Source organism: Hyperolius riggenbachi, chromosome 4 (assembly GCF_040937935.1).
Source record: "Hyperolius riggenbachi isolate aHypRig1 chromosome 4, aHypRig1.pri, whole genome shotgun sequence".
Lineage (NCBI taxonomy): Eukaryota > Metazoa > Chordata > Amphibia > Anura > Hyperoliidae > Hyperolius > Hyperolius riggenbachi.
The window spans coordinates 252,034,891-252,051,312 of NC_090649.1; the positions used below are offsets into that span (position 1 = coordinate 252,034,891).

A 16,422-nucleotide genomic window follows, 5' to 3' on the forward strand; every position below is an offset into this window, starting at 1 on the left:
CCAGCAACTGAACAGTTAGCAGTATATATGCACAGGCATCTCTCCAGCACCACCCTAAGTGCTGGACCAATGAGGAGTGGAGGAAGAGTCAGCTGACCAGCCTGGTCAGCTGACTCACTTCTGGCTGACATATAAACCCTGCCTGAGTGCGCGTGCGCGCGCGCGTCACTCTAAAGCTAGAGGGACTACGTGTCCCAGCCACACCGGCACCGCTCTGCGGTGTCTCCGAAGTGGGGCCATGCGCACTAACCGCCGCGTCCAACGCGGCGGTTTCTCCGCGCTCCGCCATGCCTTGCACGGAGACAGCCGCCTCACACTGAGAGGAGGCGGCTGCCTCTCCGTGATCTGTCACACCATGCGCGGAAAGAGCCGCCTCCCGCTGATTCATGGCGGCGGCTCTTCCGCACTTCTTCACACTTGGAAACCCGACTATTCACATAAGGTGCTGTTCTGCCTGACCCTAATTTCTATGTAATGCTGTTTAAAGGGAATAATGAGGGACAGATATATTCCTTGGGTCGAGTCACATGTGCATGCGAATGTGAACTGTATGTGAACTTGTGCCCATGTACAAAAGCACAAATGCATACAGATGTTGTGATGCATTCCCATACATATATGCAGGTAGGACCATGATGGCATTTGTGCAGTTGCACATTGCCCTGTGGCTGGGTATGTTGGATTTGAGAAGGGGGTGCTTAAAGAGAAACTCCGACCAAGAATTGAACTTTAGCCCAATCAGTAGCTGATACCCCCTTTTACATGAGAAATCTATTCCTTTTCACAAACAGACCATCACGGGGCGCTGTATGACTGATATTGTGGTGAAAACCCCCCCAACAAGAAACTCTGAGGACCGAGGTACTTCTGGCAGTTTCCTGTCTGTGAACCTTGTTGCATTGTGGGAAATAGCTGTTTTCAACTGCCAAAAAAGCATGCAGCAGCTACATCACCTGCCAACAGTAAAAATGTCATAATGTAAATCAGGGATTTAAAAGATTTTACAATGGGCAAACACTGGCTAAATAATTTATACATAATTATTGTAAAAATGAAGCACTTTTTGTATTACATTATTTTCACTGGAGTTCCTCTTTAAGCTTACTCTTACAGCAGCCGTGTGCTGTCAGTTCTGAACAGCTATTTGTGTATGTACCTGTTGATGACTTTTGCCTTTTTCTGACTGCATTTTGCATTCCGCCTGACTTCTGCCTTATACTTGACAACCGCCGACTGCCTGCCTAAACCCCTCTGTGTTACCGGTCTACGCCTGCCAGCTGTCTGTTCTGATCCACTGACAGATTACTGACTTGTCTGCCTTCTGCCTGCCCTGACTTTTGGCCGGATTCTGACTCAGATTGTGGAACTTTCCATCTGGGCTATGGAGTCGGTACAACAATGACTCTGACTCCTCAGTTTATGAAACCTCTGATTCCAGGTACCCAAAATTGCTCTGACTCCTCAACTCCATCTTCTTAGTCTAATACAGTGGTCCTTAAACAACGGCCCGCGGGCAGAATGCAGCCCCCCAAGGCTTTTTCACTGGCCCCCCAGACACAAAATATATAACTTATAGATGCAGCTCACTGCACCTTTAAATATCGGCGGCCCGCATATAGAATAGCAGCACTGGCACCATCCAGCCACATACTGTAGAAGCTTCGCTGGCTTCCAATCCAATTCTGCATCAGGTGACATTGCTGTCCAACTGGGTATGCTTCAATGTCTGGTGCACAAAGACGTTCTTCGGGCCCCGCACGACTGAATGGTTGCTGCTTGCCATCTCCAGGCATGATTGAGGGAATCCATACCTAGATTCAATGTAATGTTTTTGAACATCATTTTATGTATGTTTCGGCCCCCAGAAGTCTGAAGTATGTTGAGCCGGCCCTTGACTGAAAAAGTTTGGGGACCCCTGGTCTAATACCAGGGCTGTAGAGTTTTTTTGTTTTTTTTTAAATACTTTTTATTTGAGTTTTTTTAAAGAAAAGCGAACAAACTCAGATGCATCCACCCACGCACGCGGGGGGGGGGGGGGGGGGGCATCCGTAACATACAATAGACACAGCACAATTTGGGACCAACCTGTCCCAACAGAAAAAGACCAACACCTCCCTCACTCCCCCCACCCTGATCCACCACCACCCACCCACCTAGGCCAAGCAATTGGCCAATATGAGTAACATGTACAGTATATCTTGATCCAGGTGTAAATATTCAGTTGGATTCCACTTTATCTGTCCTAGGCTTCCAAACGTTCTTGAATTTTTGTGGGCAGCCTCTGGCCGTGTATGCAGCTTTATAAAGAGGCAGAGAGTTATTTATTAAGGATGTCACGCTTGGAGGTGTAATCTCCACAGTCAGCATGCAACACATAAGCTGACGTGAAGGAGGTACACACACCAGCACAAGGAATCAGGATATCCCCAGTTTAGTGGAGGAGAGGACTGACTCCAATAGGAGATTGTGGTGCACAGAGCCGGTGCAGATCCGAACAGCCACAAACAACACTTTTGTAATAACGTCTCAGCGCAAAGTAGCGCTGAGCGCATAAACCAGGACTGAGGAGATCAGGACAGGTAGACAGAATGAACGCTTGCTTAACTAGCCACTACTTAGTGACAGCAAGCGTCCACAATAAAACAGACTGGAATGAGGTAGCCAATGCGTCAGCAGCAATGGCGTGCCTCACAAAGACAGGACAGGATAGTCGGGAAATAGCAGGATCAAGATAGATGAACGTAACACAGATAAATATACAATAAGTATGATTTCCTAGCGTATTACAATTACAGCTATCAATGAAACTATTTGTAACGTCTGACTAACATATGTATATATCGGCAATGAACCGATATATGACATAAGCAGGAACTCTGACTAAGACTGGAGTAATACAGGGAACAGGACTCAGAAGGATTCGCTATCTCTTCGCAGAGATGAACGCAATCCACAAACAGGACCAGGAACAGGATAACTAGCTCAGCGTGCTGGAACACTGACTAACGGAACACAGGAAATAAACAGTTCGTGTACGTATATATCAGCGACACTGATGTATCAACGTAACACGAATACAAGGAAAATAATAAATGTGCAAGTATGCGTATATATTGGCGATGAACCAATATATGACACAAGACAAGCAAAGTAACAACTTCTAGAAACAAGAGCAGAACTAGGAGGACTCGCTGACCCCTTCGCAGGAGTCAGCGCAGTCCACACGGACTAGGAACGAGGTGGGGCACGGGCAGAGTAACAGACTGAATCTGAGACTATGGTAGCCCATCAAGCATTGCAGGAAGCAGTTCTTTATACTGAGGTCATCCAATGGGAGCAGACCTGCAGATTCCCACACAAGTGAATGGTAATTAATCACAGGCTGACAGCAGGAAAAGGCAGACAATGATATGCAGCCTGCAGGAAAGGGATTGCCCCTCCATTGCAGCAGACAATGTTTGTGTACACAAAAGCATATTAAACTGTCATTAACTTCAGAGCGACTGCAGATGGAATCAGCAACTAGTTTAAGTGCAAACCAAACTATGCAAGAAAATGCATGTAATGACATCAGAACTGCTTGGGTTACAATACCACTGCAGCCAGCAGTAAACGCTGCAGACATGATCATAACAAAGGATTTCCACTGTTGAATGGACAGGGGTTCTGTAGCCTTCCAGTTGAGAACAATAGCCTTCCGATAGTAAAAGAGGGTAAGTCCAAGTAGGGTTCTTTGGGCTCTACTGGGGGCCAGCGAGGAGGTTAAACCCAAAAGGCACCATGTAGGGTCCGGTTTGACCGGGGTGTGTGAGAAGTGTGTTAACTCACATATACTGGCCCAGATGGGAGCAATTTTAGGGCAGCTCCAAAAGATATGATCAAAGTCCGCCTGAGGGGCGTCGCAGCGCCAACAGGCATTACTGTGTGTAGAGTTAAATTTGGCCAGTTTAGCTGGTGTTAGGTATGCTCTGTGCAGTACTTTGAACTGGATAAGTCTATCCCTGGCGGCAATAAGATGTTGAAATGGTATAATCCAGGCGTCCTCCCACTCCTCATCATCAATAAGTGGTGCAATGTCCATCCAGGGAGGCTTGAATATTGAAACGTGTGGTTCAGTAATAAGTATGATATTCTTATAGATTGAGGATAAGGCCTTGGTTAGGTTATTGGTTAGGAGGGTATCCTCAACTTCAGACGAGCGAATGCGAGGAGGAGAAGGTCCGAACTGGGCCTGGTAGGCGTGGCGCAACTGCAAAAATCTGAAGAAGTGAGAATTAGGAAGGTTGTAGGTTTCTTTCAGTTGGTCGAAAGTTGCAAGAGTTCCGGATACTACAATGTGGGATATATGGCTGACACCTTTGGAGATCCAAATTATAGGATCGGGTATAGTGTAGAAGTTTTTAAGAGTAGGATTGTTCCACAGCGGGGTTTTAGGTGAAAGAGCTTTGGAGGAGGGAGAGTCCCATGATTGCACCAGATTCCATGCTTTATTGACCGTTTTCATTGACGTAGTTAACGGATATGGAGCTTTAAGGCCCCGGTAAAGGAGTTGGGATAATGCTTCATAGGAGCCCAGTTGGGCTGCCTCAAGCACCGTAGCTGCATTAGATTCATCAGGGCATAACCACCAATGTGCTTTTACAAGTATGCTGGCAAGGTAATATTTTTGCAAGTGAGGAAAGGCAAGACCCCCCTCTGTCCACGGCCTCTGGAGCTTTTTTAGGCTTATTCTAGAGGATTTTTGATTCCAAATGAAACTGAGGAATAGAGAATTAAGTTGGGCAAAGAACTTTTTAGGGATCCAGATAGGACAATTCCGGAACACATATAGCATGCGGGGTATTATTTTCATCTTAATTAAAACAATTCTGCCCACTAAGGATAATTGAAGAATTTGCCATTTATGTAAACATTGCTTGGTATGGGCAATTAAAGGCAGAAGGTTGTCCGCATAGAAGTCAGCTATATTGTTTGTAATTTGTATCCCAAGGTACTTGGTTCTGGGGACCATTTCCAGGGTGAACGTTGCGTTGTTCAGAGGTGTGAGTGAGAGAAGTTTCGACTTCTTCCAATTGACCCCAAGGCCCCCAAGACCCCTTTTAAAGAACTGACCGGATCATCTAGATATATTACAAGGTCATCGGCATAGAGGGATACCCTCTCCTCTAGCCCCCCTATTCGGAAGCCCGAAATGTCAGGGGACTGCCGTAGGGATGTGGCAAGAGGTTCCATCGCAAGAGCGAAGAGGGCTGGAGAGAGAGGGCACCCCTGTCGAGTACCACGATACAATCTAATTGGAGCTGAGAGGGTGTTCCCCATTTTAATATTGGTTAAGGGCGCATTGTATATAGCCTGTATCCATGAGACAAACCTTTGACTAAATCCCATTTTATTTAGAGCAGCCCACAAGTATTCCCATTCGACAGAGTCGAAGGCCTTCTGGATATCGACAAAGGCCAGGGCTTTAGGGGTAGAGGAGTTTAAATTAAGTTGTATGTGGGAGAAGAGATGCCTAAGATTTATATCTATTTTGTTGGGGATAAATCCAGTCTGATCTGGGTTAATGAGCTCAGTAATAAACTGGTTAATGCTAGAAGTGATAATTTTAGTAAGTATCTTAAGGTCGTTATTGAGGAGGGATATTGGCCTATACGATTGGCACTCAAGGGGGTCTTTGTCAGGTTTGGGGATTGAGATTAGGGGAGCATGGTAGAAAGAAGGAGGAAGGGAACCACCTAGGAGGGCAGAGTTGTAAAGGGTTTTTAGTTTAGGGGCAAGGAGGCGGGCATATTTTTTATAGAATTCTATAGGGATCCCATCGGGACCAGGGTATTTATTGCAGGGAAATAAACTAATGGAGTTTAAGATTTCATCTTCCTGGATCTCGGACTCGAGAAACAAAGCTTGTTCAGAGGTCAACATAGGAAGCTTTATGTGCTCTAAATGGGCGGCCATGTTGTCATGGGAGCTCGCGAACTGGGATTGATAAAGGTCTGCATAATACTTATGGAAGCAATCCACTATGAGGCCGGGGACAGAGGTGGTGTTACCCGAGGGCAATTTAATTTCAGGAATCACAGTTTGTGCAACCTGATTCCTGGAAAGATCCGCCAGAAGCTTGCCATTCTTATCACCTTTTTCCCATATTTCCTGTCGCCACTCTGTGAGGGAAGCTTTGGTAATATCTGTTATGTGCAAGTTTAGATTACGTTTAGTTTGCATTAGGTGGAGGAAATCAGATTCAGCGCTGGAATCAGCAAATTTTTGTGAAACTGCAGATTCAGCAGACCTCAAGTTCAGTAAATCTTGGTTGAACTCTTTCCTGTGAGCACTAATTCTTGAGATATATTCGCCTTGCAGAGTGTTTAAAAGCATCCCATACAAATAGTTCATTGGCAGAACCCTCATTAATTTCCCAATATCAGAATCAGAATCAGAATTTATTATCGCCAAGTACAACCGGTGGATTGTACCCGGAATTGGTTTTGGCACATACAGGGTCGTTGGTGAAGAGACAAGAAATAGCATACAGTTAAGCATGGCACATACATAGGACAAGCATACATAGGACAAAAAAACATTACAGCTTGTGCGTACAATTAAGATGAGTGCAGCATCACATGCAGTCAAGCATGGGTCATACGTATAAAATATAAAAGCAAAAATAAAAAGCAAACAGAGCATTACAGCACACACGTACATTTAACGTAAATACAAACATAGCAAAGCATACATTGATAGCAGGGACAGAAAGAGTGGGACTGGAGGTGCAGCCTGAGAGCTGATATGAGCGCTGCCATTTCCGGCACTGGACGCTACACAGCGACACGCTCCCAACAAGACAGGTGCACCGATTTGTCCACGAAAGTAGAGAGAAAGAAAGTAGAGAGAAAGAAACTGAGAAAGCAACTGAGAGAGCTGTGTAAAGTAAAGAGTGTAAAGGAAAAGGAGTGGATGGAAAAAGCGAGAGAGAATGGATAGCTAAAAAGAGGAGAGAGACAGAGAGTCCCCTTTAGGACTGCAGATTGTGTACAGTCCGATAATCAGTGCTTCCAGCCAAACTGAGGGGATCACTGAGAGGGGCCACGCTTAGCATAGTCCTGGCTTGGTGCTCGGTCTGGCTGGTCAGGTCCAGAGTCCATTCGATGATGGTTGCAGGCAGAGGGGACCTGGTGGGGTGATCAGATATGGGCGCAAATTGAGGGCTGGATGTGGGGGAGATCTTCCTGGCAGTGGCCTCATCAAGGGAGGTCAGGCCTGCGGGAGAGCTCAGAGGAGAGAAGCTCCTCCACGTGGGTGGCTTACCAGGCTGGAGTCGGCGGAGGCTGCCTCTGGAGTGGCCAGCAGAGCCACTCTCGCACTGGGGATCTCCTCCACGTGGGTGGCCGAGCGGCGGGTGTTGGAGCGGCCAGCAGTGCCTGGAGGTCACCCCTGGGCTCGGGAGAGCGGACCAGCGTCGGTGGGGATGGGCAGAGGCCCCGCAGCAAGCAGCAAGGCAGACCCGGAGAACGTCCCAGCTCCCTCCATCCGCAGCCGCATCTCCCCCCGTCGCAGAGCGCACAGGCTCCGACTGGAGCAGGACAGGATCCGCGGTGGTGCAGCACAGTCCCCATCCCCTCGAAAAGCGAGCGGCGTCTCTTGGTTCCCCCGGCAGCGGCGGTGTGGCCACCCACGTGTGGACACATGAGTGTTGGAAGAGCCACAACGTGCCCCGGCTGGCAGTGGGGCGAGGCGGCCTGTTCCCCGGCAGCAGCGACAACTCAGAGCGGCTGCACTAGCGTCTGACCTCCGGCGATGGAGCGGCCCCATGTGCTGTCCATGCATCCAGCCGAGTGAGGAATGGCTGCATCGATGTTCCTGGCGATCCAGGTTCCGGAGCACAGCGTGCCCAAACTCCCCAGGATGAGGAGAGCAGGGAGGACATCTCTGACCTCCCGGCGCAGGTGAGCCACCAAGGGAAAGGGAGGAAAGAGCCAGAAGAGCCGGAGCCCTGTGTGCCGAGGCGTCCTACTCAGGCGCCATCTTAGTGTGTGTCTGAATAGTAGGTGAGATGAGCTTACTAATGTTCTCATCCGAAATCCATTTAGGGTCCAGCCTCCATATGCTTCTATCAGCACAGTGTCTGAGTGAAAGAGTAATTTCAAGTGGGGCATGGTCTGAAAGACCTTTTGGGAGATAATTAGCAGATATAACATTCATTAAAAGATCTGAGTTCCCAAAAGCAAGATTAATCCGAGAAGCGGATTTATGTGTCATAGAAAAGTATGAAAAGGAAGATTTAGTGGAGTTTTTCCATCTCCAAAGTTCAGTTAGGGAAAGAGCATTAGCCCAGTTAACTAGTTCCTGACTTGCAGGTCTATTAGGATTAGAGGTGTCACAGGTTGGATCCAGAATGGCATTATAGTCTCCTATGAGGAGCAACTTAGCGGGAAGGAATTTAGCTATTTTGGCACTAAGCTCAGAGAGCAAAGGAGGCTGGAGGCTGGGAGGAGCATAGATACCAATAAGGCAATATGTCTCATTATGTATTTGTAGCTTTAAGATAACATATCTACCGTCATTATCCACCTCTGAGGACAGAATTTTGCATGGCAGAGCCTTGCTGATCAGAATGGAGACCCCCCTCGAGAAGGTAGAAAAGGTAGAGTGATACACCTTTTGAACCCAGGGGCGACGCAGCGCTCGCAGCCTATCGCCAATCATGTGCGTCTCAAGTAAAATGAGAATATGGGGCTTATATTTCTGGATATATTGAAATGTTAACAAACGTTTGAATGCGGAGCCTAGACCCCGTACGTTCCATGAAAGTACCTTCAGAGGAGTCTCCATTCTAATACAGAACTGATTATATTAAATGAGATGGCTAAAAAGATTTCAGCGGGAAGCCCGGGCGGTAGGGGAGTGGCATCACAGGCAAAGGGGAAGGAGGGACACAAAATGGTGTTGGTCAGAAAAGACAGTACAAACAGTAAACCCATACGCATCAAACATTTGCATAACATTACCCCTGCTGCAATACTAAAAAAGAAAAGCACGCAGCCTTGCATCCCAACAAAACAAAACCTAAGCACCTGGATTCTATATTATTAACCCTGGGTGCTAAAACAGTAGGTAGTAGTGTCCATTGACAAACCTGAGGTCCGTGCGAATGTATGAAAAAGTATAGCACGGCAATGCATAGTAAGACAGTTTCAGCGCTAAATTTGCAGGCATTATGAGAATATATATTGTCAACGCAGCGACAGGATCATCGTCTTAATGTTGAGTTGTGAGCACTATACCCAGTTAAATGGTGTCTAGCCAGTCACTTACTTCCTGAGGGTGATCAAAGAATTTAGTAGAGTTTCCATGCACCACTTAAGTTCTTTATCACGAAGACGCTTCTTGACTTCCATGAAAGATTTACGCTTCTTCTGGATGTCAGCGGAGAAATCCGGGAAAAGCATTACTTTAGCATTTTCATAGGTGAGCTCCATCTGTTTCCTGGCCTCGGTAAGTATCAGGTCGCGGTCCTTGTAGTTCAGGAGGCGCGCCAAGAATGGCCGCGGAGGAGAGCCTGGTGGGAGCGCCCGAGAGGGGACTCTGTGCGCCCGTTCAACAACGTAGGTGGCTGGAAGGTCAGTTAGGCCCAGGAGGGATTTGAAGAAGGCCTCAGCAAACTCAGCAGGATTATCTCCCTCTATTCCCTCCGGGAGCCCCAGAACTCTCACGTTGTTCCTACGCAGCCTGTTTTCCGCGTCCACCGAGCGGTCCATAAGTTGTTTCACCTGCTGCTTGAGGGTTGTGATATCGGTGGTATGGGTGGCAGCGGTGTCCTCGGTGTCTGAGACTCGCCTCTCAATTTCTGCGGTTCGTGCGCGTAGCTTGTCCATATCTTGGCGAATTAGCTGGATGTCTGCCTCTACCTTGTCAAGCTTGGTGGTAAGAGCTATGCGGGAGGCAGTGATAGCTTCCAGGATGACAGCGGTGCTCGCAGATGATGAGGCTTCCACTCCGACCTCCGCCATTGTGCCGGAGTTATGGCGGGTGCTAATCACGTGGCAGCACTGGATGCAGCTAGCGCAGGCATTTGTAGAGTTTTTGTTCCCGGCTTTCTTGTTGTCCGATTTTTTTAGGGGGCATAGTACCTCATTCGAATCCCCACAACCTCAGGAGATCAGTGAAGGTATTTAGGTATGTAGAAATTGCCGTTATCTAAGGATTTTTGCAGGATTAGCACGGAGCAACAGGCACACACGCCTTCTCCGCTCTACATCCGGACACGCCCCCCCCCTCCCCGGGCTGTAGAGTTGGTACAAAAATCATTTGACTCTGATTCCTCAAGTTAATAAAACCTCCGACTCCAGGTACCCAAAATTGTTCTGCTCTCCATGCCCGCCATTCCTCTATAATAGAGTCACCTCTTTTTCCTTTGTTTAGTAGTGGGATCCCAGGGGCCTGACCTGGAAATCACTTGCAACCGAATAGTATTGTCTCTGATTTGCTGTGATCACATCCTGCTTTAGCACATGATCATGACTAGCAAATCAGAGACTTGCAAATCTATCACCCAAACTGATCACATGCTTCTCCTTGAGTTCTCCTAGACATCACCATCAATATAGGTCAAGTGGTTGCCTTAAACATATGTTTATTTGCTCAAGTTAGAAAGTCAGGACTGGATGCTTTTCTTAGTCACAATTAGGGCACCGTGAGTTTTCTTTATTTTTCATATTTCCTTGCAGTTATACAGAGAATAGTGTGAACCAGTAAACTTTCCATTGCAGTGTGTTTTTCTTTGCATAAAGTAATGTAAATGTGTGTTATTACACAAAGCACTTTGATCACTGATGATGTTTCTTCCTTTTCTAGGTGTCAATGTAACTGATCATGAGGTGACCTTTAACAGCCTGTCAGAAGTCCTTAATGACCAGGTTACTCCATTTGTGGTCTTGCTCCAAGCCAAGGAATGTTCAGGTATAAACAGAAACTTGTAGGCTTTTCACATGAGTGTTTGTTTTGCAACCAGTTATAACAAGCGCTTACTTAACCACAAAAAATGTGAAATAAAGTAGCTACAAGAATAAACATCAAAGTATTGGTATATTTAAAATACGCTGTTTTTTACGTTTCTATTTTTGGCCTGTAATTTTGTTTATCTCTGAGGGTGAGAAATATCTATTCCAGGCTTGCCTGCTTCTGTACAAAGGAGAGCGGAATGGGAAGCAATTCAAGAGGTTCTTTGTACAGTGAAATGGGCTAATTAGAGGACTGGCTCAAAACACACACACACAAAAAAGCCTGTATTTTGCAGTCATGATTTTCCCATCTCTAACTCTTCTGTGTACAGGCGTGTCAAGATACCTTGGACAGATGTATCTAACACGTTGCAAGGAAAACAGGAGAAGTGCAGAAGTGGTGCAAAAATGGAGCAAATGCCCAGATCAAGGGTTCGGATTGGTAGTTCTGAGCAACTGCTCCACTTCTGCACCTGTTTTGTTCCAGATCTCCTGGCAGTAGTTTTGCTAAATCTGCTCCACTGCCTTGGTTCTAGCAAGGCCGTCTGCTGGAGGAAATGTATACATGGCTCATAGGTATGCAGTACATTTCCATTAACACAATGGCATGCCAGATGGGAGATTTAATAAGGTAAAGCATGGTGTAAATACATCAACACTTAGATGAATCCTTTGAATTTAGAGTTACTCTAACCTGAATAATCAGGATTCATCCGTTTTAAGAAGGGAGACTTCTGTTCTCCTTCGAATTTCAGTGACATACCAGTTTTCCATTAACTAGGACAGGGAATGAATAGAAACAATCAATATGTAATACAGATGGCAAGGAAAAAAAGATGGTAACAACTTTGTTGCATTGAGAAGGGTAGAAATTGTCTTAAACACTGTGTCCCTTTTAAGATTGCCTCTCATATTGGTCCAGTGCCTAGGCATTAATCTTAAAGGGATGTCAGTTTTTCCTTGACTTTTGGGGCTGATTTCTTTGACAGAGTGTAATGTGTGAGATTCCCATATAGGATGTATACTGGTGTACCAGTTTCCATATTGTATTGTAGCTACTTTGGTATTGTAGCTATTTTGTTAGCCGATTGGGTACTTGACATAATCCCCGTTGCATCTCATTCTTGAAACATCCCTCATGCAGAGCTTCTCTTTAGGTATCAAACAGCTACTTCAGAAATTGCTGTCACAGCTCATGGGATCCAGTGCAGATTTAGACCTTGCTGAAGAGGATGATGATCATGTGACAGTCTCTCAGAGGAAAATGAATTGCTCCATGTCCTCTCTGTGTGGCTGGTATAAGAAAATCATACAGGTAACTCTAGTTCATCCTTCTTGTTAATATATTTTAGTAGGCATTTGAAATGGAGCTCAAAGGCAAGTCTAAATCCCCATACTGCAATATAATATGTTACTTAACCACCTTGTTGGCCAGAGCCGTTTTTAGCCACAGACACTAAAGGCCTTCGCCTGGAATGATGTGTTGGTTTTCAGGGAAACAGCTGGAGTGCTCACATACACTGTGCTCTGTTTACATCGTTCCCCAGCCTTTATTCCTGCTTCCTCCATCCGTTCTTTAACGCCCACTGGGCCAATACAAAATCAATCCTTTTTGCTATTATGCATGTGCTACCTCGCCCACATGACTCCTCGATTATGCTCCTGTGATCTGGAGTGGTTTAGCACATGAGCTGTTTAAGCTTTTATGAATTGTGCATATGCAGAATGCTCCTGACTACGATTGAGGAGACACACATGCACAGTGGCCCACTTGGCAAGCTTTTGGAGGGGCACATTGGCACAAAGGAGTGAACTGGGAGAAAACAGAGTGACCTGTCAGACCCCCCCCCCCCCCCCTCCCTCCAGTTAAACTTTAAAGCAAAGCTGAAGGAAAGCTATTTGACCCTAGCAGGCTGGAAAACTTCATGGTGCTGGAATCAGGGGAACATTCTATATGTTGGGGTTTAAAACAGTAGCATAAAGTGTGTGCATGGTTGGGGGGAAGGGGAGGGGGGGTTGACTGGTTTTCTTGCCTGGGGTGACAAAAAGGCCAGAAACAGCCCTGTTGGTGGTATTCCCGAGTGTAGCTTCAGTGGTTACTTTTACCATCAATTAATAGCAACCCTGAGCTACACTCATGAATACTGCCAGGAGAGCCATGTGCAGCGATAGCAGCAGAGCTGTAGCATCACTCACCTCGCCATGATCCAGCAGGCAGCAGTCCAGGGCCCCATCATTATGCGGTAATCACGACTTGTCACAAGACAGAGTGATCTGGGCACTCTGGCTGCCTATACTTGGTGGTAGAAGCAGTTGTTAGCCATCAGTAAAAGCAAGAAGTTGTGAATCGGGATGATACCATTTATTGGCTAACTTAGAAGTAAAAAAGTAAGCTTTCGGCTAATAAGTCGTCTTCATACTTTATTCTTGTATATTGATAAGATGTTAGAACACACAGCTTATGTACACTGGATATTCAAAGAATGTCAAATTCGTATATAAGCTGTGTGTTCTAACATCTTGTCAATATACAGAAACAAAGTCCGAAGAAGGCTTATTAGCCAAAAGTTTACTTTTTTACCTGTAAGTTAGCCAATAAATAGTATCATCCTGATTCAAAACTTCTTTCTTATTCTAAGCGGTATGATTCTTTGCAAAGAAACAATTTTACTGCTTTTTGATACTAAATCTGGAAAGAATCATACCCCTAAGGAGGTTAACAGATGACTGCATGCATTTTTAAGTGCATTTTAAGTATATTATTCTGCCATTATATCATGCCTTTATATCATCATCATGCATTCTCTTCTATACCCTCTACTCCTCTTCTTTTGTATACTGTGGTATATTCCTAGCTTCATGGTTTTCTTTATGTTAGTTACCGGTATTTATTATTTAGTATTATTTTGCATATGTAAATGAAGAAATCAAGCTCTCCAAAGAAAAAGAGGTCATCTTCCCCTGGACATGGGCAGGCACCTCCAGTGATTGTGGTATTCCAAGATCTGGAGAGCTTCTCAGCTACTGTTCTTCAAGAATTCATTATTATAAGCAGGTAGGTGGTCACCCCATTCAATCTTTTGATCTCTAGTACATACATTTTTTTGTGTAAATTGTTTTTGACTTACAAAGAGAGCAAGGGTGCTCTGGTCAATTAGTGACGTAATTATTATTGGTTGGCCAGTCAGAAATTTGCTTACTTCTGATATTGCACGCCTTACCTCTAAAAAAGGTGTTCATCTTCACTAAAGGATACCTCTCAGTTTGTGGTGATTGCTGTGGCCCTTTAAAGTCATTAAAGTGATCCTGTAGGGAAGGTAAACCAACTAAACGAAGACCAGCTCCATGTAGTACATTGACTGTATTCGTAGTCAGGGCTATCAATGTCATCTTCTGCATTTTGTGTATCAAAGCATCATACTCCAGTGTCACTGTCTGTACACATCTGACCGTCGGCATGGCCCCCAGAACATGACCTGAATGTAATTGTCACCTCTGCCTCTCTACAAAGGTTGACGGTGGCTGAAATACCACTACCGGTATACTTATGCAGAGGAGATGCATAGCACTGACTGTTTGTACAATTAGACTGCTACTTGGGACTGGACTTAGGTTAGCAGAATTATCCTCATAACACAATCATTTAAAAATGCATGACTAAAGAGTTTCTGGATCCCTTCAGTGATTTATAGTAAAAATTGCCTCCCCTAACATAATTCTTCCTCTGACATCTATTCCTATGCCCATTTCCGAATATAAACTTTCTGATGCCTAACCTTTCCTACCTCCCACTTTCCCAATGTAAACCACTTCCTAATGTCGAACGTTTGCCTCCTCACCCTTATCTGTAAATCTAACCTCCCCTTCCCCTTTCCTTTACCTTCCATTACAACTGCTGTTCTAACTTCTTTCACTTAGAATTCTATCCAACCTCTTCCTGCTGTTCACAAAGTGCTAAGAGCTATGATTAGCAGATGGTTAGCTATTACTGATTTGTGTTTAACAGGATGATTTAAGACAGAGTTGAGTATATGACCCTCTTATAGAGGAAGCAAGCACAAAGATTTAAAAGCCCCCTCCCCACCAACCTTTCTGAGTGCTTTCATGTCCTTTTTAGGCGGCAGAGTATACAAAATATTTATTTTTTTGCTTCTTTCAGCTGGGTACACTTGCCATATTTTTTTCCAGTCCATTTTCCTTCATCAGGATCACTTGGTGAGGAACCTGCTCTGAAGATAGCAGGCAGGAGTATGGCCAGACTCTGGGAACGGGTTGTGAACTCTTTCTTGGCGTCATATATTGCTGCTGGTCTCTTTGGTGGTCCTGTTCTTCTAAAATGTGCAGAATGGGGATACTAGTGACAGCCAATGGGCAAGGAGAGTCTGGTTACGAGGACAACATGAGTAGCAGGACAGATTGGGAAACAGTGTGTCATTGGGAGCAAAGGCGGGGAAGTAAAGGTCCCTTCAGTTTATCTTTGCACTGGAACTGATTTTCACATGATCAGAATATAAATCCCAGGTTTTCTTTATGATCATTCAAACAGGAATCAGTTTGCAAATGTTTTAAATCTTCATAAGTTTAATTACACAGCAAAACATGTTTGGGGTTATTAGGAGCATTATTGAACTTGAATGTGTACAAAGGATTAAAGTATGTTGTTTTTCACTTTCTAATTAACATACATCTTACAGAATTAGGACTTGCAGTTAATTTTAAAGTGAACTAGAGACAAAGCACCCTCATGTATTTTACCTTATATATCAGTGGGAACATTTGAGAAAACACCTACCCTGCTCTCTGCTTCATCCTTCACTGCTCAGCCTGCTTGTTATCAGCCCTGATAAAATCCCTGACTGAGCATTCTGGGCTGAGTCTGTCTTCTCTGATGTCTTGTCAAGCCCAAGCATGCCCCCTTCTGGCTCTGCTATAATGACTCGGCTATAATGATTCCTGAGCTAGTAACAAGCAAGCTGAGCAGGGTAGGTATTTTCTCTAATATGTGAATGATTCACAATCTCTGCGCCCAATTGACACTTATATTAGCTGCAGATTAAAGAGACAAGGGTAGCCCCTTCCTTATCAAGAAAGTAAATGATGAACAGTTTTTCTTAATCTGCGCTTCAACCTCAATAGTTATAGTAATACTTCAATACAAATATTTGCATATGAACAAATGAACATTTATTAAAATAGCATGAAAACATACTTTCCCTGGTGCTGTATACACAACATCTGTAAGGTGCTGCAGCGTCGTCACACCGAGCTTACAAATCTCATGCACACAAAAACATGCATACAGAAAAAAGGGGGACAAGGTTGTGTCCAAAAATAACAGATAAAAATGAGAAAATAAAAGTAAAAAAGGTAAATGACAAAAAAAGACCCAAAAATAATTGAAGGTTTCAAAGTTTCCTTAGTCTAG

The 16,422-nt window shown here is 45.0% G+C and overlaps 1 protein-coding gene across 1 annotated transcript in view; it reads left to right on the forward strand.

Moving 5' to 3' along the window:
* Positions 1 to 16,422, forward strand: part of ORC3 (origin recognition complex subunit 3) — a 149,045-nt gene that overhangs the window by 25,721 nt on the left and 106,902 nt on the right. Inside the window, exons 6-8 of the mRNA XM_068231129.1 lie at positions 10,852 to 10,956; positions 12,155 to 12,312; positions 13,922 to 14,052. Coding sequence (XP_068087230.1) covers positions 10,852 to 10,956; positions 12,155 to 12,312; positions 13,922 to 14,052 — 394 coding nt within the window. The remainder of the gene's footprint in view (positions 1 to 10,851; positions 10,957 to 12,154; positions 12,313 to 13,921; positions 14,053 to 16,422) is intronic.